The 21,583-nt window shown below is 39.7% G+C and overlaps 1 protein-coding gene across 4 annotated transcripts in view; it reads left to right on the forward strand.

Annotated features, from left to right (window-relative positions):
* Positions 1-441: 441 nt before the first annotated feature.
* sorcs2 (sortilin-related VPS10 domain containing receptor 2) overlaps positions 442-21,583 on the forward strand; it is a 194,972-nt gene continuing 173,830 nt past the window's right edge. For all 4 annotated transcript variants that reach the window (XM_084403473.1, XM_084403474.1, XM_084403475.1 and 1 more), the window contains exon 1: positions 442-873. In XM_084403473.1, the coding sequence (XP_084259599.1) occupies positions 514-873 (360 nt within the window). In that variant the 5' untranslated portion in view covers positions 442-513. The remainder of the gene's footprint in view (positions 874-21,583) is intronic.

Here is a 21,583-nt window from a genome sequence, read left to right on the forward strand (position 1 = left end):
AATACTAATAATAATAATAATTGGGAATTACCAAGACAGTCTGTACATAATTATATAGTTGACACAAAAATATATTGATTTAATACATTTATGAATGAATGAATAAAATGCATCAACACTTTTAGACCCTTCAAATTTCGGTCACAAATGTTATGGGGGAATAAATGGGGATTCAATTGAATTACCTGGATCTTAGAAATGAAGGAGAGACTTTTTTTTTTTTCATTATTTGATATGCGATGTTAACAAACAAACTTTTCTAACAAGCAAACAAACACTTGACTCGTAGCTCCACTAGGTGGCAGGCAAATACGGCTGATCTTCTCATCGGTCTCGGCTGATTTGTATAGGTTACAGCACATGAGCGCGCTCGGTGTGTAGCTCTGTTTTCCCCACCCTCTTCCCATCTCTCTCTCACTCTCTCTCTCTCTCTCTCTCTCTCTCCCTCCCCCTCTCTTACATTAGAGCTTTCCATCTTTCGCTTGCATCGCACACTCGCTTTGACAGTGTTAAATGAAGACGCTCATCATGGCAGTTTTTGCGCACCTGTACCCAGCTGTGTTTTTCGCCTGCGCGTGGATGTCACTGTTCGGACCGATTTCATGTCACAGCGGCGTTATACAGCAGATAAACGAGCAGGACCGAGAGCTTGACAGCCGCGGTGGGCATGTCATTGGCAGAGATGAAACGCTTATCTCAGCACACAGCCGCGGAGATTACAGCGGGGACCCGGGCGGACCGGCCATGGGAGTTCCCCGAGTCCGGAGGGCATCGACTCCGGAGAAAGTCTCTCTACTCAGCAGCTCTTTCGTCCTTAAAGGGGATGCCACCCACAACCAGGCAATGGTCCACTGGACGGGTGAAAATAGCAGCGTGAGTACCCCCCCTTCCTCTGTTCTCCATTGTAGTTGTCCCAAAAACTCACAAGATTGAACGTTGAGTTGTTTAATCTGTCAAGTCATGTCATAAGGTTCGTAGTTGCTCTAATAATTTATTTCGGGTTTGAGCAACTGGTAATGAATATGAAGCATGCGCGCATAATGTTTGTACGGCAGGTAGCATAACGGCCAGCATTCATCATCACACAAAACACATCTGCATTGTGTATTGAGAGGTTTATAGGTTCAATGTTTACCAAACCATGTAATGTGAGTCAGAATGACAGCTGATGCCGAAACGCTCCGACGGTGCACCAGCACCATGCACCTGCACGCGCCTAGCTGGCAGAAGTTCACTTCAAGTCTTCGTTAGTATAAAGCTGGGTGACGCAAAGTTTGAAGTGTGACTATGTTTACTTGTGCTTGGTCAATTATATAAACGATACAATGTGATATAGTTGTTACAAAAGCGATCAAACGAACCAGCGACTCCTCGAGCGCGTGCAGCGCGGATGCGCTCTGAACAAACGCGCTCTTGTCTGTGTAATAGTTTGGTGAATTGTATCTTCAGGAGATGTCTCTCATTCACAAAGCTGCCAAAATATCTCATGAGATGTTTACATAAAATAAAAGCGCCGTTTGAATACCTGTTAGAAGTAGTATGATATGATTCTGTAACCTAAAGTTTTTTTTTATTAGATTTTTTATTCAACTTTCATAAAAGCTTACAATGATATTTAACTAATTATATTATAAAACATATAACAGATTTTACATTGTTCAGAGTAAAACATAACATTGTAAAAAAAAAAAAAAAAATCAATATAAGATGTTTTTTATACACTTCTTATTTCTAGTGATTGAATTCAATGAGTCATGGAATATTTTAAGATATTTACAAAGAAAATGAAAGGAGGGTGTTATAGACATTACTTAAGCTTTATGTATATGAAACTTCCCAAGAAGAATGATTAACTTTAATGTGTTATCAATTATATCGGAGCCAGTATTACAGTCCAAGAAGAAGACAGCCTCCTCTATTCTGATTATTTTGTAGAATGTATCAAAAACCAACATAGATACCTGCTTCCAAAAGTCTTCAGAGTATTTACAATTATAAAATAAATGTATTTGAGTTTCAGATTCAAGATTACAAAAACAACATTGTGGTGAGATGTCTTTTTTAAACTTATTAAGAAATGCATTACACGGAAAATACCTGTGTAGTATTTTAAAATTATTTTCCTTGACCTTATTTGGCAGTAAAAAATTATTACTTGCTGACCAGATTATCTCAATTGAAGGTATTGAAGAAAAAAACTTTTGGGTAACAGATTAAGACACTTTCTGATGTAAGAGTTATTACACTTCATATCCAAAATATGAACTCCTCCAATAACAAGTTTAGGAGTCTGCCGGAGTTGTGAGTTGTAAGATGCGCTTTCACAAGCTGAAGCAATTTAATGGAGACATTTTTAACAACCATATGTTAATCTCTACATGTAGATTCAATCCCTGAGAGAGCAAGAAATTGTTACTTAACCTAAAGTTAAACTTTTAGAACTGAGAAAGATTATTGCTCAGATCTTTCATAATTTGATTAGTTAGTTTTAACTTCATCTCAGATGTTTGTCCTAAAATTGTTGTCAATAAAGAGTGTAAAAAATGTTTAGATAAGTTGGTTTTCAATGAATTTGATGAAAATGTTTTTTTTTTTTTTTGAACTGTAATCTCTGACTTTTGATTGTAGACGTTTGGTATCTTGGCGAATTTGAGGGCAGTTTTGAAACATTGTTAAGTTGTCTCTTGTGTAAAAGGAGCACATTTTAGCATGCTTTTAAAAAGAGTACTTATTGAAATGATATAGCCTATACTTTAAAAGAATATGCTCAAGTGTGAACTGAATGTAATGTTTTCAGACACTTAATTGCAGTTAAATGAAATGCATTATAGTTTAAATTTGTTAAAAAAAAATTTTCTGAACTTTAGATTGACCCTCTTAAGTAGGACATACTGTAAGTACATCTTTATTAATTTCATAATAATACTTAATAATAATTTCTTTAAAATATGGTTAAAGTGTTCTGCCGAATGTACTGACAAGCATTCAAAGTAAACTAAAATATACTTAAAGTTTCTATTGAAACTTGCACGTATTTACACATTTGTAATTATAAAGTTGCAATTTAGCCTATTACACATAAAATATAGTAACTTTAAATGTAATGCTAAATAACACACTAGGCTGCAATCAACAATAGAACAATATAATTAAGTACTTTACTACGGCCTGGTTTCACAGACAGGGCTTAGATTAAGCCAGGATTAGGCCTTAGTTCAATTAGGACATTCAAGTAGCTTTTATAAACGTGCCTTAGAAAAAACATTACTGATGTACATCTTGAGACAAAACAATGGCACTGACATATTTTAAGATATGTCAGTGCAAGTTGCTTTCAGTTAAAACAGCTCAAACATGCATTTTAGTCTCGGACTACCTTAAGCCTTATCTGTGAAACCGGGGGTACAGGTTTTAGTATGCTAGTCAACACATTAAATGTGTATCTTTAAAAAAAAAAAAAAAAAAAAAAAAAAAAGAATGTTCTTTTTAATCTGACATTATTACAAAGCACAGGTGTGTTAAGAACCATAGGCATGCAAGTGTATACTAAAGCAGCCTTTAAGTGGGCTTTTATTTTATTATATTATCTGCAGGTACAGTTTTAAAAAAAATGTATTTTTAAGATTTGAAGTATACCAAGTGCACATTCAACACAATTAAGAGCACTTATTTTTCACAAGCAGTCTTCTGAAACTTTAGAGTCGTCTCACAAAGATGAGAAGCAGGAGACAAGTGAAAGTCTCATATTGAGATATTAAAGAGTTCTCATTTTCCTCTTAACCATGGATCCACTGTGTTTTTCCAAAAGATCTAGAAAAAAAATAGCCATTTTGAGAGGCATGGAATTGGCATGAAGCTGCAACATCATGTGTGTATTGGAGATGTAAGTGTATGTGGTCTTGTTGCTTCTTTCAATTACTTAAGGACCTTAAAGTAGCAGATTGAATTGTGCAGGTCATAGCTGCCATGTCAGATGTCCTACAGTGAGGAGAGCTGTAACCGCAATTGAGCTGAGCAACAACAGACATGTACTGGATAAGCACAGAGATCAACAAGCACTGATACAGCTGCATATGGTCGTTTGAGAGGTTTGTTATGAGACTGCAAAGGATTTTAACAGAAGCACTGGTAAAGATCTTTGCCTTTTATTTCAAGTCCACAAATCTCCAGTCCGTTCACAACAGGTTTACTTCACCATTTAGTGATTGATCAGAATAGATTGACCACAATGCCATATGGGAATGATGACACAAAAAGGAACTGACGGCAGCAAGTATTCTGCATGTGTTGTGAGTGTGCAATGTGAGACTGTTTATGGGAAGTCCTTGAAATTGTCTTCAACCTGAGACACTTGTTTTTCCATAAATTCACCTTACTGACCTAAATTAAAAGTCAACACTCTTAAAAATAAAGTTTTTTTTTGCAGCGATGAATAATTTTCAGTTCCCGAAAAAGTTTTCACTATAAGAAGAACAATTTTTTTCTTAGGGTGAAGAACATTTTGATAATCTAAAAAACCTTTTTTCCACTATAAAGAACCTTTTGTGGAATAGAAAGGTCCCATGGCTGTTTAAGTTTCATCATGAAGTCATCAATGCCAGTAAAGAACCTTTGTTTTTATGAGCGAAGGCAATCCACTGCAGACGTGTGTACAGATTTGTATTGTTTATAATGTCCTGGAGAACGATACTAGACTCCTAACATATTGCCAGCATTAGAGCCCATGTGTTGAATGGGTTTTTCTTTGTGTTTTCCGTTCTATTGCGCTTGTTCTCCCTCACTTTCTCTGGGGAGTGCGACCATCTTGATTCATTTATTTTGCCCTCCTGCACTTCTGATGACATATCTCTTTTCTGTAAATATGATGAGATACAGTCATCTATCTGGTATTTAGCAGCAGTCTCTGCTGTTGTTTGTGTTTGCAGTGTTGCAGGAACCATCCATCTGTTTGCCTGCTGATAGCTGTTTAGTTAAGACAGACAGAGAGAGGAGGGCAAAATGACAACAAAAAAAACCCCTAAGATACTACATTTGAGAAAGTGATAGATAGACAGACAGACAGACTTTATTGATTCCCAAATGGATATTCAGAATAGAGATACGTAGAAAAGGAGTCTAAGGGAGCAATGGTAGAAAGATTGATAACAGTCTCAGTCTCATTTTGCTGAGTGTGTGCATGTTGTTCTCTTGCCTTCATGCTATTAGCAAATCTGATAAAATGAAAGACACATGGCTCACTGACATGTGCACTTCCCTCCTGAGTCATAATTTTCTTGTTTTCCAAAGCCAGTAGAGGGATCTTCATTTAAATATAACATATAATGCATACTCATAAATAACATGACAACGTTGAACTCTAATACATCAGGTACAGTTGAAATTCGTCTCTCTAAACTTTCTCAAATACTTGTCATGTGATGTGGTACATGATTTTGACATTGTGGAAATTAAATGGCCATATGTTTTGTACACAGTAGATTATACACACGCAGATAAAAACACACACCAATGTTTTTTCAGTCCACCAAAATATGTGTTCAAGTGTAAAAGATGGATGAGCCATTTCAGGTAGTCCCTGGCAGCACATAATTAAAATATGGCTTTCTTTGCATGTCATTTAGGAATAGTGTTAAAAAATTGCCATTAATATACAGTACATAGCAGGTCTGCATTAATTCTATCTCCTTGTCATGTCTCCTTGAAGGCTTACTTCATGAAACAGGCATTCATTCACAGACAGTTTATTTGGCCCCTCCTATTGCATAATTGTTAGCACATGTCTTGTCTGTCTAAATACATTTTTTCTAGTTGTTTCTGAATGTTTCTGTTTTGCAATGAGTCAGATTTGGCTTTCAAACATGTGGCAGAATGGACAAAATCCATTCCATCCGCATTTTTAAAGCCTCTCCAAATCCAGTTTTCCCATTCCAATCTTCTTTTAAATATCAGTACTAATTACTGGCATGCCATTGGTGGTTTTGCTCTTCTCAGCACTGAGACTTTAGTTTCTCTACTTCTATTAGCACAACTTATTAGAGGCTTACTTGTGGTCCTTTTTCATTCCGCTCCCAATGAGGATTTCTTCCTTTGTTTCCTGGGAGACCTCATCAGAATCTGGAAGGACAGCTCAGGCAGAGAGTTCATGTGCAGCATGCAGAATATGTTTTTGTGTATTGGCCTTCATATGTCGCACATGCCCCTATACAGTGGTGTTTTTACCTACAGCCATGTCATTCCAACTTTTATTTTGTATTTTTTCTTTTTTCTGTGAAAAACAAAATTAGGTGAATGTCTGTTAGTTTTTTCACCATAGAATGGAAGTGGATTGTGACTTATGTTGAAAGTAGCATTGGACTGATACCATGCTCTGGTATCTTGATATTGATACATAAGGCAACAAAAAACAGCCTTAGATGATGATTATTAAAAACATGAAAGTGCAAGTTATATGTAGAAGAACTTGATGAATATTATGTTTTGCCCTGTGGTTGTCTGTTTACACCATATCAGAGCGGATTTGACAGACTACACCAGCTGATTCGACACCAGAAGTATTGTATTTTGGCTTAGAAATTAACATGTGGCACGTGTGGAACGTACAACAAGTGCTTTTATACTCACCTGTGGGCTTCAGCAGACAATAAGTGGACTGTTAAATAAGCGAGGTGATGGATTTTCATTGTGAAATTGATGCATTCATACACCCCTAAACATAATCTTTGCTTTAACATCTCATGTCACAGTTCTAAACTTTGCTGAATAACACACAATTAACATTTACAGTTCTCTTCGTCGTGGTACACTGTGCAACTTCCAAGCTCCAAAATGTCCCATAAAGCACCATATAGATTTCATGAAAGTAGTCCATTCGATTTGTGCAGTTTAGTCCAAGCCCAAGTCTGAAGCTAGCCACCTTATTCGTACGCCCCATGATGACGCTTTGCGCGAATTATGGGTGTAACTTCCGTTAAGCTGTAAACAACAAAGTGTCACAATGAGATGACATTAATCTACTCACCCTTCAACCATCGAACATTAAAAGAAAATTTAAAAGTGTAAAAGCATCAACAAGGTACTTTCAACAGATCAAACAACCCTAAAAGCGCGAGTCTTTGGTTAAATATCACTGTAGTAATATATATCTGTATTATGAAACTTATGTTGCCTTAATCAAAAATGTTCATTAACTTCAGCATTACGTGATACTATTTTTAAGTGATTTCCGTCATTTTGACTGATAATAAATTGCATTTACCTGGGAAAACAAACCTGGAAAGAGACGTGAGGATCTGAGGAGAATAACGAGAGATTCTTCGTGCATTCCAGTAAATTATTAATGGAATATATCGTAAATTAAATTCGGGAGAACAGACCACAAATGTGCAGTATATGTTGTCCCTTTTCATACTTTTAAAGCGGATTGCAAAGGGAAAAAAGAAAATGATCATGAGGAAAAGAAAGCAGCGACTGCCATAGATATTCTTGTTATAACATGTCACGTTAAAATACCAATTATTAACGTTATTCTCATGATGTCTGAAAATAAATATGGCAGCTCATCCAGTCAAACTGACAGATCAACTTTATTTGTAGGGCAACCTTATGATTTGAAATGATTCGTTTCAGCCTTTTTGAATGGAAGTTCCCCAAACCGGAAGTGCCACCCATAATTCAAAATGCAGTAAACTCGTCAGGAATAAGGTGGATATGATAGCTTTGTGTGAGGAGGAGACTGAAATTTAAGCCGTTATTTACTGATAATCGTCCCCAGAGAGCTCATCAAGAGAGCTCCCAAATCTTCCTTGTATGGAAAGCAGCTGAGACCTTCTGCCTACAATCTTCTTTCATATTTCACAAAAATAAGAAAACACCATTGTGGATTAGAACAATATGGGGTAAGAAAATGATGACAAAGCTTTATTTTTTGGGTGAACAATTCCTAAAAAAAAAAAAAAAAAAAAAAACCACACACAGATATGGACTTGCTGTATGAACTCATTAAACAGCAGCTATGAATGACAGTAGATGTCTGAAGCATGTTCATAGAGCTCAGTCAAGCAGACATCTGCCATCACAGCTTTAACGGTAGGCTACAGTGAACTACTGGTAATAAGACATCTTTATTGCTTTAGTCCTCTAAACCTTAAATGGACCTTGTAGGGGAAATTACTCTGAGAATGAAATAATTGGTATGATGGTACTGAAGCGTGTTTTCTCTGTTGGAGTGCATCTATTTCATAATGATTCGTGTATACATTCTCTTATATATCTCTCTCTTCCTCCCTCTCTCTTAATCAGTGTGACTGTGCTTTAATGAAGTCTGTTCGTAATGACTCTCTGTCCTCATCTCTTTAACCTTCAGCTCATACACACACAAATATAAAGGATGATGTCTTTCATATGTAATTTTCAGCAGGACTGACAAGTACCATGATGAAGGTTCTATAAGCTCTATCAATTTTAATTAGAGAGGCACTCAGATAGTTATTGGGATCGTTCAGGTCAGCCAGGATGGCAATAAAATTCACACATGGGATGTCAGTCACTATATATATACCTCGCAATTTTTAATCTTGGTCTTTTTTAAATACTAATATAAATTGAATATGGACGGCATGCTTGATTTATTGCCTACCGTCTGGATAGGCATATGAAATGAGAGTGTTGTAAAGATTTATGCATAAAGACCAAACTGACCCCCAGAGGAGACCAAGAACACAATCTTGACGCTTCTTTTCCATTCTGATCTTCCCTTAACCTTATGTCACCAGGAATAATCCAGCTGTTATATAATAACTGGAGGAAAAATTCTGGGAGCAAAGGTTGACACTGAACCTCATTTATCATGCATTTTCTCACTGAAAATAGTACGCTGTTAGAAAATAATCTGTAGTAAAACGGATAATGTCCTGCAGAAAATTACCTGTCCTGTACCTTTTCCGTCAGGTTTACGGACATTTCCTTCAAGCGTGCAATACATAATTCAAAATACACTACTACAGCAAAATTCCTTCCTATTAACACTGTAAATTGGGCCGTATTTTAATGGACTTTTCTTATAGTGTTGATGTTCATGTCTGCCTCACTTTCTCAATTATTGAGCTTGCGATTAGTTGTTCAAGATTGAACATTTTTAAACTTTGAATGCCCTATTACTGGCTACATGGGAACAGAGACATTATATCTGCACAATAATGTACTCTCTATGCAGCAAGGCTATAGGATGATGGTCTTTAGGAAATAACAATACACTGCCATTGTGAAGCAAGCAAAGACTCGCTGAACTCCCGTGGATGCATCGTCACTCTCCATTTATATCTCTCGTTTGAAGGTCAAATAATATCTGTGTGCTAGGCTACATTTATGATTTGATGCATATAGGTTTTTAAGGTTTATACAATTAGCATATGCTAATTTAAATCAATTAGCTGTTATTGTCTGCCTATGGGGCACAGTTACATAATTAGAACTATAATCATAATCATCATTATGTCTGTTATCATCTGACTGACTGGTATAACCAGGACTACTTTTAGAACAATTATATCTAAAAAATATCCAGATTATATTCTAAAATGTAACTATACATTTATATTATTTATAATATAAATATAAAGGATTCTTACAAATGTACAAAGTGTTTCTAAAGCTGTGCATGTAAACACTATGGGCCCTATTTTAACGATCTGAAACGCAAGTGTCAAAGCGCAAAGCGCAAGTAACTTTGTGGGCGGGTCTCGGCGCTGTTGCTATTTTCCCGGCGGGATAAATGACTCTTGCGCCCGACGCAAATCTAAAATGGGTTGGTCTGAAGTAGCTTCATTATTCATAGGTGTGGTTTGGGCGTAACGTGAAATAAACCAATCAGAGCATCATCTCACATTCCCTTTAAGAGCAGACGCGCCTTTTCCTTGGCGTATTGCTATTATAACGGCGGATTTGCCAGGCGCGCGCCAGGAGCGGTTCACAGCCGAGGAGAGCAATGCTCTCGTCACGGCCGTAAAAGAGAGAGAAGTGACATTGGGGATGGAGAAACACACCCAAATTAACTTCGGTTAAACAGGTATATAATAATGTGGGTAAATGTGTAAGCTAGATGTATGCTTTTATAATAAATGATCTATCTATCTATCTATCTATCTATCTATCTATCTATCTATCTATCTATCTATCTATCTATCTATCTATCTATCTATCTATCTATCTATCTATCTATCTATCTATCTATCGTTTGTAATAATATGATTTGCAAAAATGAAAACTGCTGCTTCTGTGTAGATTAGAGAATCAAAGTGTATGCGCGTTTTGCACGCTGGTCAAGCATGTTAAAATAGCATAATGAACAACGCGCAAAGCGCCACTGACTTAGACTAGGTTTTTTCTGGCCAGTGGCGCAATTGTTTTATGGAACAGTAAAATAGCACCAGGGATTGTTTGCGCCGGAACACGCCTCTTTTTTTGCGCTGAACCGCCCAGGGAGCGCAAGTTCATTCCCCAGTTTAGCGACGTGCTTCTGTGGAGGGAAAAGCGCGCTTTGCGCGGGTGCAAAATAGGAATGAAACATGCGTCAGTGTACAAAGTCAATTGCGCTGGGTGCAAGATAGGGCCCTATGTTCTATATGCCGTAAGTACGTTCATAGTGTATGTTTCATTATATTTCCAAATGTACAAAAATGTATACAAAAGTACAAATACCTACTATTACAAATGAGATCAGGCTGCACAATCATCAAAGAGGACTGTGAATGTTTCAATGATCTGTTGTCACTAACCTGTCAAACCTGGGTAAATCCATTGGGTAATTTTTCCTTAAATGTGCTCAGCTTTGTGCCTTTGTAATCTTAACTTTGTTTCAGGAGGTCTGGTGCACCACAACTGCTGTAAAATTGTGTCGGAGGAGCCAGCCAATCAGATTAAGGCTTGCCAAATTGAGAAAATGCTTGCCAGTTTTGTGTGCAATATCAGACGGTCATAATCTAATTGTGGGCGGTCTGTGGGTGTGCCGTCTGAGGCTGAGACTACCACACTAACAGTTGGATTGTTAGCATTGACTAACATGCAGATAGAGGTTTGTTTTCTGGCATAAGAACGAAGAAAGATAATTGTCTTCCTGTTTTCAACATTACACTTTTCAAAACTCTCACAGGAAAACCCATTCGGCATTCTAACTTGAATTAATGATTTAATATATATAGTATTTCTGAGCATTGTAGCTTTTCAAAAGTGCTAAACAATAGTAAATGTATTTTGTCAAAATTCTTTACTGGTGTGTGTATGAGAGATACTATATCGTGGTGTAAGTACAGTGTCTACAATGTGTGGGTGCGTCGTCAATGGCGACAGATTACATATGACTGCAGATTTACAGATTTAAATGTTTTTGTTTGTTTTTTCACAGTAAGAAGCCATACAGCTCTGTTATTAGTTTATATAACCTGATGTTAATGTAGAGAAAAGCAGATTCTCCATTTCATTTAATTTATCTTTCAGTTCTTGCCAGTGCCACTTAACTATAATCTTTTGTCCAGTGTTATATCTTTGAGCACATTTTAGTTTAAGATCTAATCTGTTGTGCTTTGCAGACTCATGGGGCATTTTGGATTACAGGCGAGCAAAAATTGAATTTCCCTATGAAAACATGATTGACTTTGATATGCTTAATGTATCCATGATTGTATGTTTATCGTACTGAGAGTGTTGCACACAGAGCAGGATAGTGGCAAAAATATCCGTGACCAGCTGCTTGCATAGAGAGGTCAAGACCCTGGAACACACACACACACACACACACACACACACACACACACACACACACACACACACACCGTTATGCCATACCATAATGCACAAAAGTATCACAGCCATATGTCTCTTGTTTTCAAGTCTTAGTCATCTTATGAGTGTATATTTGCACCTTTAGCTGTTACCATTGTATGTTGTAAAACATTAAACATTACCCGCAGAACTGACTGTTTGGTGTGTGTATGTGTGAATCTGATGGACTGCATGAGTCACTCTCTCTCTTTCTCTCTGTGTCTGTCTGTCATGTGAATCCCACAGACCTGCCCCCTCAAAGCCACCAAATGCAGCTTCACTCCATACATCCTCCTCCATATATTAATCTGCTATTTTTGTCTGTACTCAATGCATGCGTCTGTTCTGTTGTCTGAGTTTTTTTTTGTTTTTGGGAGTGCTCATAATAATATATATTTAATGTATGCATGTATATGTATGTATGCACTGTGCTTGGGAACTGCTTTTCTCTCTTTTCCTTTTTCCTGTCTCTGCTTCTCTTGCTTTGAATTCAGTGCTTGCTTCCTCAGGATTTGTAAAACTCAGCTCAGATTGAGTACGACTGAAGAGGGAGGCTTTTGGGTTTGGTTGTATAATCTCTTGTCTTGATCAGTTGTTGGGTTGTGGTAAAGAGGGCTGCTTGTCACAGATCCACTGTCTCTCTCTCTCTCTCTCTCTCTCTCTACAGCAGACCCATTTATATATAGCTGCAATGCACAGAGCTGACAGGGAATATGACATGGGTAATTCAATCAATGGAAAAGAAGGACAAAATTCTCTCTCGCTGACTTTCTCTCCCTCGAGGTGGTTTTCCTTTAACAGTGGCACTTAGTTCCCAAATTAACATTTTGAGATCTGTCTTTTCTGCTCTAATTAAATTTGACCAGAGTCAAATCTAAACACTAACATTAAATGAGGTATGTGCAAAAGTTATCTGAATGACTGATCGATTAATCTATCTTAAGGAATCCTTGTACACTGTAAACCCCAATGTTGTCATTAATAAAGAAATCAAGTTATCATAACTTAACATTACAAAATCCTAAATTAAACAGGTGTGTTTAATGTACTAATTTGGCAGCAAAAATCTTTTGGATTAAGATTTTCAGTCAAAATTCAAGTTATTTAAATGATTAGCTATGTCTCTGTTTAATATGATTGGTCGTGCCTGAAATTCTGCCTTGACAACACGCTGATTGGCCAATACAAAAGGCAGTCATTTTTTTGTTTATCGTGAATTTGCTGATGCAGGCAGCAGGCCAGAGGCACTGACACTGCATAAAAACAGTAATTTCGGGGGGTTAAATCTGAGATTGGACATTTCAGTGAAATTTATGGTGTATCACCAGAGCCGGCCCGTCCATCACGTACGGACATTTCAGACCTCACATTTGGAGCTGAATCACAGGAGACTTTCAATTCCTGACGCCTGTAAATGGAATCTTTTTTGAATCGACTAACAGTTACTGTCTCGACTCTCGAGCCTGTTCCTCCCTCCCCCGCAGCCTCACTGACTCACTGCAGTTCTTGCACATGCAAAGAGCGTCCGGTATTTTCTGAGGCTGAGAAAAGAAAACGTATATGGTAAGTGTGAATTCATAAAACTAATTTTAAATATCATGTTTACCAGAACATAACATAAAATTTGTTAAATGTTGTAACAGTTTTTTAACTGTATTTTCTAGCCTGACGTTGTTTTCGAGCCGTTTATTCCCACTCCTGCTCCATTCAAATCTTGCGCGCTGACACCGTCCGGTATTTTCTGTGAGATTTACATCAGACGAAGGTAAGTGTGAATTCATAAAATCATTGTAAATAACATATTTACCATAACACAACGGCAAAGTTTTTCAATGTCATATTTTTTCTGAACCGTATTTTCTAGCCCACAGCCTTCAGTTACTGCGTGCGCTGACAGCGTCCTGTTTTCAGACATGTATATCCGACGAAGGTAAGTGCAAATTCATAAAGCCTTTTTAAATAGAATATTTACCAAAACATAAGATTAAGTGTTGTTGATTTAAATTGAGTGTGTTTGTGTTGTAAAATTAGTCTAGCTATCTTAGCTAGTTTGGTAACTGCTAACTGGTACGTTACTTAGCAACTGCTACATACATTTCTAAGAAGTTAGTCATTAGTTAAATATTCACATGAATATGAATGAAACTAATCCAATCCTGATTGGTGCTGCGTCATGACGTAACATGTGATGGCATACACGGAAGCTACAAAGGGACGCCGGCACACCAGAGTTAGCTTCTGCGATGAAGCAAGTTGCTCCCAGGCAGGGGAAGGCGTGGCGGTGGGACGCAGTGTCTCGTTCCCTTCTCAGGGAACAGGGGTTACAGTCGTAACCTGAGATCTTCCCTTTCGAGGGAACTCGAACTGCGTCAACTACGACACTTTGGGGAACGAGTACCCACTATGCCACAACGAGCCCTGCCTGTCCCAGTGTGAAGCTGCGCACAGGCACACTTAGGATGAGAGCACTAGAGTGCCTGGCGTAGAAGGAATATCCAGGCTATAGAATCTGATAAAAGTATGAGAGGTGGCCCATCCTGCTGCATCGCACACTTCTTAGATCGGGGCCCCTGAAAGGAGGGCTCTAAAGGACGCCATGCCTCTGGTTGAATGAGCCCTCACGGCCAAAGGTGAAGGCAAGCTGTGCACCTGATAGGCCATAGAGATAGCCTGAACGACCCAGTTACTGATGGTCTGTTTGGATGCGGAAAGCTCCTTCTTGGGCGACCCGAAGCACACCAGCAACTGGTCTGACTTCTGCCATGAAGAAGACCTCTGGACATAAATCTTGAGAGCTCTGACAGGGCAGAGCAAATTAAGTCTTTCTTCATCCACCGCCACGTGAGGTGGAGGATGAAAAACCTGCAGAACCATAGGCCGTGCCTCATTAGATGGCACCTGGGATGCAAGATAGCCTTAATATCACCTGGAGCAAACTCCAGGTACCCATGAGATATAGAGAGTGCCTGAAGGTCTCCTACTCTCCTCAGAGAAGTAATGCCTAATAAAAAAGCTACCTTGAGGGAAAGGATCTTGGCCTCATTCGACTCCAGAGGTTCGAAGGGGGCCTCGACTCTCATCCTCTGAGCCCCACGGAGGAAACGTACGACCAGCTGATGTTTCCCTGGAGGCCCATCACCCAGAGGAGCGTGGAAAGCCTTAATGGCAGCCACGTACACCTTGAGTGTGGAACGGGGTAAGACCAGCCGAGAAGCGATCTTGGAGGAGCTCCAGCACTGAAACCAACCGGGCAGTTAACTGGGTCCATCTCACGCTCTCTACACCAAGTGGAAACACATTCCACTTTAGGCCATACAATCTCCTCGTGGAAGGAGCTCTGGAATTGAGTATGGTCTCAACCACTCCAGCCGACAGGCCAGCTTCTAGGTACTGAGCCCCCTCAGGGGCCAGGCCTAAAGTTTCCACAGGTCTGGTCGAGGTTGAATATTGAGCCCCCGGCCTGTGGAAGCAGGTCCCTCCTCAAAGGGATCTGCCAAGGCTGGCCTGCCAGGAGTGCTATGATGTCTGAAAACCATACCCGGGCCGGCCAGTACAGGGCAACTAGAAGTAGGCTGATCCTGTCTCAATGGACCCTCTCCAGAACTCCCGGGAGCAGAGCGATCGGGGGAAAAGCGTACAGGCGTAGCCTCAGCCCGTCTGTACCATGGCATCCAAACTCAATGGGGCTGGATGGGTGAGAGAAAACCACAGTGGACAGTGGGACGTCCCTCGAGACACAAACAAATCCAATTCCACTGGGCCGAACCTCTCGCACATCGTCTTCACCACCTCGGTGTGAAGTCTCCATTCCCTGGGTCTCAGCCCCTGCCTCGACAAGATGTCTGCTCTCTGATTCTGGTCCCCTGGGACGTGCATTGCTCTGAGAGATAACAGTTTCCCCTGGGACCACAGGAGGATCTGATGCGGCAATCTGGATAAAGGGCGAGATCTCAGAGCCCCCCTGATGAATCAAGTAGGAGACCACCGACACATTGTCTATGTGGTGACCCCTTAGGTCTGGGAGGAAGCTCCTCAAAGCCCTGCCATCCATGACCGCACCCCAGCCAGTGAGGGAGGCGTCTGTCGAAGCGGCTTTCCGGCGACATGACGCTCCCATCACGGGGCCTTGGGACAGAAACTGAATACCATTCAGTTTCCCAAGTTATCTTGTATTTTATTTAGTTACTGAAATGGCAAGAAAGCACTTTGACTTGCTTCGATTATTTCCATTCTTGTTGCTAACAAAATTGCTTTGTATTGTTAAATTTTTATTATTATATGTCATGTTGCATCGCGCCAACCTGTGCTTAAACAATGAGAACTGTACAATGTATTTAGAGAAAATGTGTCTTAAATAATTTTTTGGAAGCAGGTCCCTCCTCAAAGGGATCTGCCAAGGCTGGCCTGCCAGGAGTGCTATGATGTCTGAAAACCATACCCGGGCCGGCCAGTACAGGGCAACTAGAAGTAGGCTGATCCCGTCTCAATGGACCCTCTCCAGAACTTCCGGGAGCAGAGCGATCGGGGGAAAAGCGTACAGGCGTAGCCTCAGCCCGTCTGTACCATGGCATCCAAACCCAATGGGGCTGGATGAGTGAGAGAAAACCACAGTGGACAGTGGGACGTCCCTCGAGACGCGAACAAATCCAACAAATAAGGATTTAAGTTAAGTTAAAGATAATTACGAACATGTCTGTTGTTGTTCATTACAGTGTGCTTTTAATTGTTCTGATCAATTGTTCTGATCGGGTCAATTTCACTTTTAAATGATCGATTTCTAAATAAAGTTTTAATCAATTGATTTAATTTACTGCAAGTATTGTAATTGCATTTTTTACTGATTAAATGTTAATATACGATGTTCAGTCAGTATGCATTCTAGAAGTTAAGATATGTAATGTTACCCTAATAAAGCTGTTGATGTGAAAAACAAAACTTGGTTTAATGATTTATAATTTATTTAATAATTAGTAAACAACAAAATATAAAATATAAACTGGCAAGTTTGAGTTTAGTCCATTAGCCTTTTAAGTTATATCAGAGCCCGTCTACGGAGAGCCTGTCCACTCCCTATTAAGCCCTATTGTACCGAATTTTTGTTGTAGTACCACCAGAGTTCCACTGGGGGCGCTCGCCATGAGTGCAAAATGAATGGGAGTCAATGGGGCTAGACGGCTAAATTAGTCTCTTTCACCCGATTGCCGTTGAGAAATCTCAGATGTGATTGTAGATTTTGCAAGTTCAACATGGGTTTTAGGTCGAAAGTTGAATGAATGAGTACTTATGTCGTTTTGATTTCTTACAGGTTGAGTTGTTGTTGCCCATAACACGCTAGCATTCTGCTAATGACGTCAGCATTCTGACGTCATTGACATTTTGAAAGACTTTTTTAAAGCAAATAAGTGACTCTAAAAAATCTAACACCCAGCAATGTGTAATTTCTTTGCATCTCCTTTCGAATACAACATTCAAATTACTAGACAAAAAATTATATCCTGAGAAAAGTGGATTTTGAGGGGTATACCGCCATTGACCTCCATTCATTCTGCACTCGTCCTGTGAGCGCCCTCATATGGAATCAGAGTGGAACTGCAACCAGTTCAGAAGCCGGAAGTGTAGTGAGAGTGAAACTTCTCGCCATATTAGACATTCTCTGGTTATATTTACTTAAATATTTAAGTTAATTCAATGAGAAGACCACATTAGGTCAACTCAGTTAATTGAGTTTTCAGTTTTCCCATTACTCAATTAAACTTGCGCAATCACTTTCCTCAAATAATTTGAGTAGTCTCAACTTATTAGGGTTTTGACTGTTTTCAATCAGATCTGTTTCTTAGGGTTGTTTTATGTAAAACACTAGCCTGGATGCCAACCGAACTTAGCCCCGCCCACAAAAATTTTAGGTCGGGAAGTTCTGTCTGGACTTGATCCGTTGAGGAGCTATTATGCCCGAACAATAATTGTTCGGACCTATCAAATTGTCAGGGCGGGCTTTATACTATGATGGACAGATGATCAACAGTAACGTAATCATCCACGTCACCAAAGAGCGCTTGGGTTGAATTCGTTTACAACAAAGATGACTGCCGCTGGAGAATTTAGATTTCACGAGTTCACACTTACAAATAAGTCCAATAGAATAAATGCAAATTTGGCGTGCTGTCCGAGGAGAGGCTCCGGGCTCGGGTATTCGGCCCGAACCCAACGTACTCCCCCCGTTTTCCAGGCTGTGGAAGAACAAGCCGAGAGTGAGTGGAGGGATGCTGAAAACTGTCAGTCAAGGAATGTTAGGTGAGTTGACAGAGTGAATAAATATATGCTTCCTCTCATGCTGATAGGGTAGACATTTAGGTAATTGTTTGATGACAAGTTGATTGGATTGATTATTTGAACATGCTCCTCCCGAACTTTGTTTATAAAACATAATGTGTAGATTCCGCCATCGCGTCTGTTATAGAAGATATCGACCGCGATCAAGGCATTTGTCGATCGGAAACATGAATGAAAAACATACGTCACTTACTCCGTTGCTCTGATTGGTTGTAGGTCTATCCAATTGAGTGCAGAGGCATTTTCTTTCCTGGGGCACGTCAGAGCCCGTCTACGGAGAGCCTGCCCACTCCCTATTAAGTCCTATTGTACCGAATTTTGGTTGTAGTTCCACCAGAGTTCCACTGGGGGCGATCGCCCATGAGTGCAGAATGAATGGGAGTCTATGGGGCTAGACGGCTAAATTTGTCTCTTTCACCCGATTGCCGTTGAGAAATCTCAGATTCGATAGTAGGTTTTGCAAGTTCAACATGGGTTATAGGTCGAAAGTTGAATGACCGAGTACTTATGTCCTTTCGATTTCTTACAGGTTGAGTTGTTGTTGCCCATAACACGCTAGCATTCTGCTAATGAACGCTGATTGGTCAGTGAAGGACTGATTACGACCAGAGATACCGCTTGATGGCATCGTGGCATCCGAAGCGGGACCAGAAACAATCAAAACAAAAACTCATCTAGCACGTGTATTTACCTGTGTCAGCTGTGTTGTCGATGCCTCGTGAGAAAAGAAAGTGCAGAGCGCGAAAGCACCAAAGTGACTGAAGGATTGCCGTAAAGCAGTATCTCTGGTCGTACGATGTGTATGACGTCATTGACACTTTAAAAGACTTTTTAAAGCAAATAAGTGACTCTAAAAAGTCTAACACCCAGCAATGTGTAATTTCTTTGCATCTCCTTTTGAATACAATATTCAAATTACTAGACAAAAAATTATATCCTGAGAAAAGTGGATTTTGATGGGTATACTGCCATAGACCTCCATTCATTCTGCACTCGTCCTGTGAGCGCCCTCATATGGAATCAAAGTGGAACTGCAACCATTTCAGAAGCCGGAAGTGTACTGAGAGTGAAACTTCTCGCCTTATTAGACATTCTCTGGGCACGTTCAAGTTTGTTTGAACGTTCAAGTTTGTTTGTTTGTGCTCGTCTGTGCAACCAACGACAGAACAGTTTTGATGCTTTGCCCGAACTTTTGCCATTGCGTTAAAACTGGTTACACTGTTGTCGCTTGTGAAAACCAAATGGCGGCGCCATGGGTGGAAACGTGCAGATTAAGGGGTAATATTATAATAAGATCCCCTTCCTACGTCAGAAGGGGAGCAAAATCTGATCAGCTTATTTTTTGACATGCTTGTAGAGAAAGGCTTACCAAAACAAAGTTACTGGGTTGTCACTTTTCACGTTTTCTGGGTTGGTAGATGCACCAGGGATCCGATTATAGCACTTAAACACGGAAAAAGTCAGATTTGTCCCCTTTAACATTAATGACACAGACAACAGCAGGGATATTAGGCTGCTGTCACTTTAAGACCAAATGCACAGACCGAATATACTGACACACATCCGATTTCTTTCTCAACTGTTCACTTATGACATAACCGAGAGAATACTTGCAGAGATGGGTATTTTGACATCATTTTGTGTGTATGTGTCCATTCAAGCTCAAGTAAACGCGAAAGAGGAATCAATTCGGTGTTCGAGTGTTGTCTGAAACACGCCTCTCTCTCTCTCTCTCTGTGTGCGCGGAGGTGCGTATAGATAACAGCGCAGGAGTCCCGATTTTCACCTCTTCTTCCGTGTTTAAAATCATTTGAATGTGTAAATTGGCAAGACAAAACACGTCACACACATTGGCCTTGCCCCAAATGCAACAGGAGCTTAAAATGTATTATCTGTCTGACAAGACACTACTGAAAGAAACAAGGGGTACTTGCACCACTGGCAAAATGGGCAAAAACATATTGGTAGGTAGGAATACTTCAACACCCATAATGTACTGGGCATCTTGCCATCTAAGGCCTCTCCCACCAGTCTGCTATGGAAACGCTCACCGGAGTCAAATACCGCCTTGCTTTAGTAGGAAATACTCTTTAGCAAACTTTTAGTCATAATGGTGTCGACGTGTATTATTCCCGGCTGCAAGAATTCAAAGAGTAAACTTTTATCGGGAGTGAGTTACTTTCAGTTTCCAGTGAAGGATCCAGGGCGTTGTAGGCAGTGACTAAAGGCTGCAAAGAATCATAAATATCGAGAGAACCTGAAAAACTGGATGACCAGGAACACAGTGTTTTAGGCTAAATGGAGGGGAAAACACTGAAAGAAACTGCCATTCCGTCAGTTCCGCACAACCTCCCCAAGCAAAACACCGTTGGGTACAGAAAGAAAGCTGTTGCCGTAGTGTTCCACTTTACCATAATGCTGTTTAAAGAGTATAAGTATGATACCTACTCTTACAATAACTGTTCTGTTAACAACCTTCTGACTATCTGACTGTCCGAAGACTGGGATACAAAAATGCGCAAGTAGATTTCACAAAAGCCCAGAAGCTGTCAAAAGTCTGCTGGTGTTGTTCTGAATTTTAACTCCCTCGTTTAGGTCGCTACCTGATTGCCTAATCCTAATCCCACCTGCACATCTAATCCTAAACCTATACTCAGGAGTCGGAACTCGGGGGGAAATAATCTGGCAGGGGTCAGAATTTGGCACAACACCGGCTGAAAATCGGCGAAGTTACACTTTAAGAAGATAAACATCCATTTGTGAATTCTTTCAAAAATCATATCAAGATGTTTGATATGTCTGGTGTATTGTTTTGTCATTGGGAAATGCAATGTTTGATAAAACGTATCACAAGATATAATTCACAAAATTAGAATTTTGCATTGCATCAGTTGTTACTTGAACAAACCTATATGATGCTGAGCACCTGCTGACTTTGCCTTTGCTTTAAGAAATTGATCTGGTTTAAAAGAGTTGTGCTTATTAATGTTCTCACTACATTTGCCCATGACTTCTGTTGTGGTCACTGATTCCTTCTGCAATGAAGAACGTCTGTGGTAATTGTTGACTGTATTCAGCATGCATGCATCATGTTCATCTTCTGGCTGAAAACTGATCAGTCAAGCCGAGCAAGCATTTAGACTTGTGCAAATCTCAAATGAAAGGTTTATGTAAACAAAACATTTTGAGTTATTACATTTTGATTGAAGCTTTAAAACTGATCTTTATGATATGTGTGAGCAGAGAACTGACAGGGCTGGTTATCTAGCTTTGGTTTGGTGTCATTTCTTGCACATTTTTCCACTCATATTTTAGAGATTAGCCGTCTTTGATACTTCAGACTGTGAAATGTAGCTCAGCATGTTTCTGAACCATTGACAACAGAACCAGTTTTACCTGTGAAAAGGAGATGCACAAACAGTTGTGATTATCTGATAAT

Source organism: Rutilus rutilus (assembly GCF_951802725.1).
Source record: "Rutilus rutilus genome assembly, chromosome: 3".
In the NCBI taxonomy this organism is placed as follows: Eukaryota; Metazoa; Chordata; class Actinopteri; order Cypriniformes; family Leuciscidae; genus Rutilus; species Rutilus rutilus.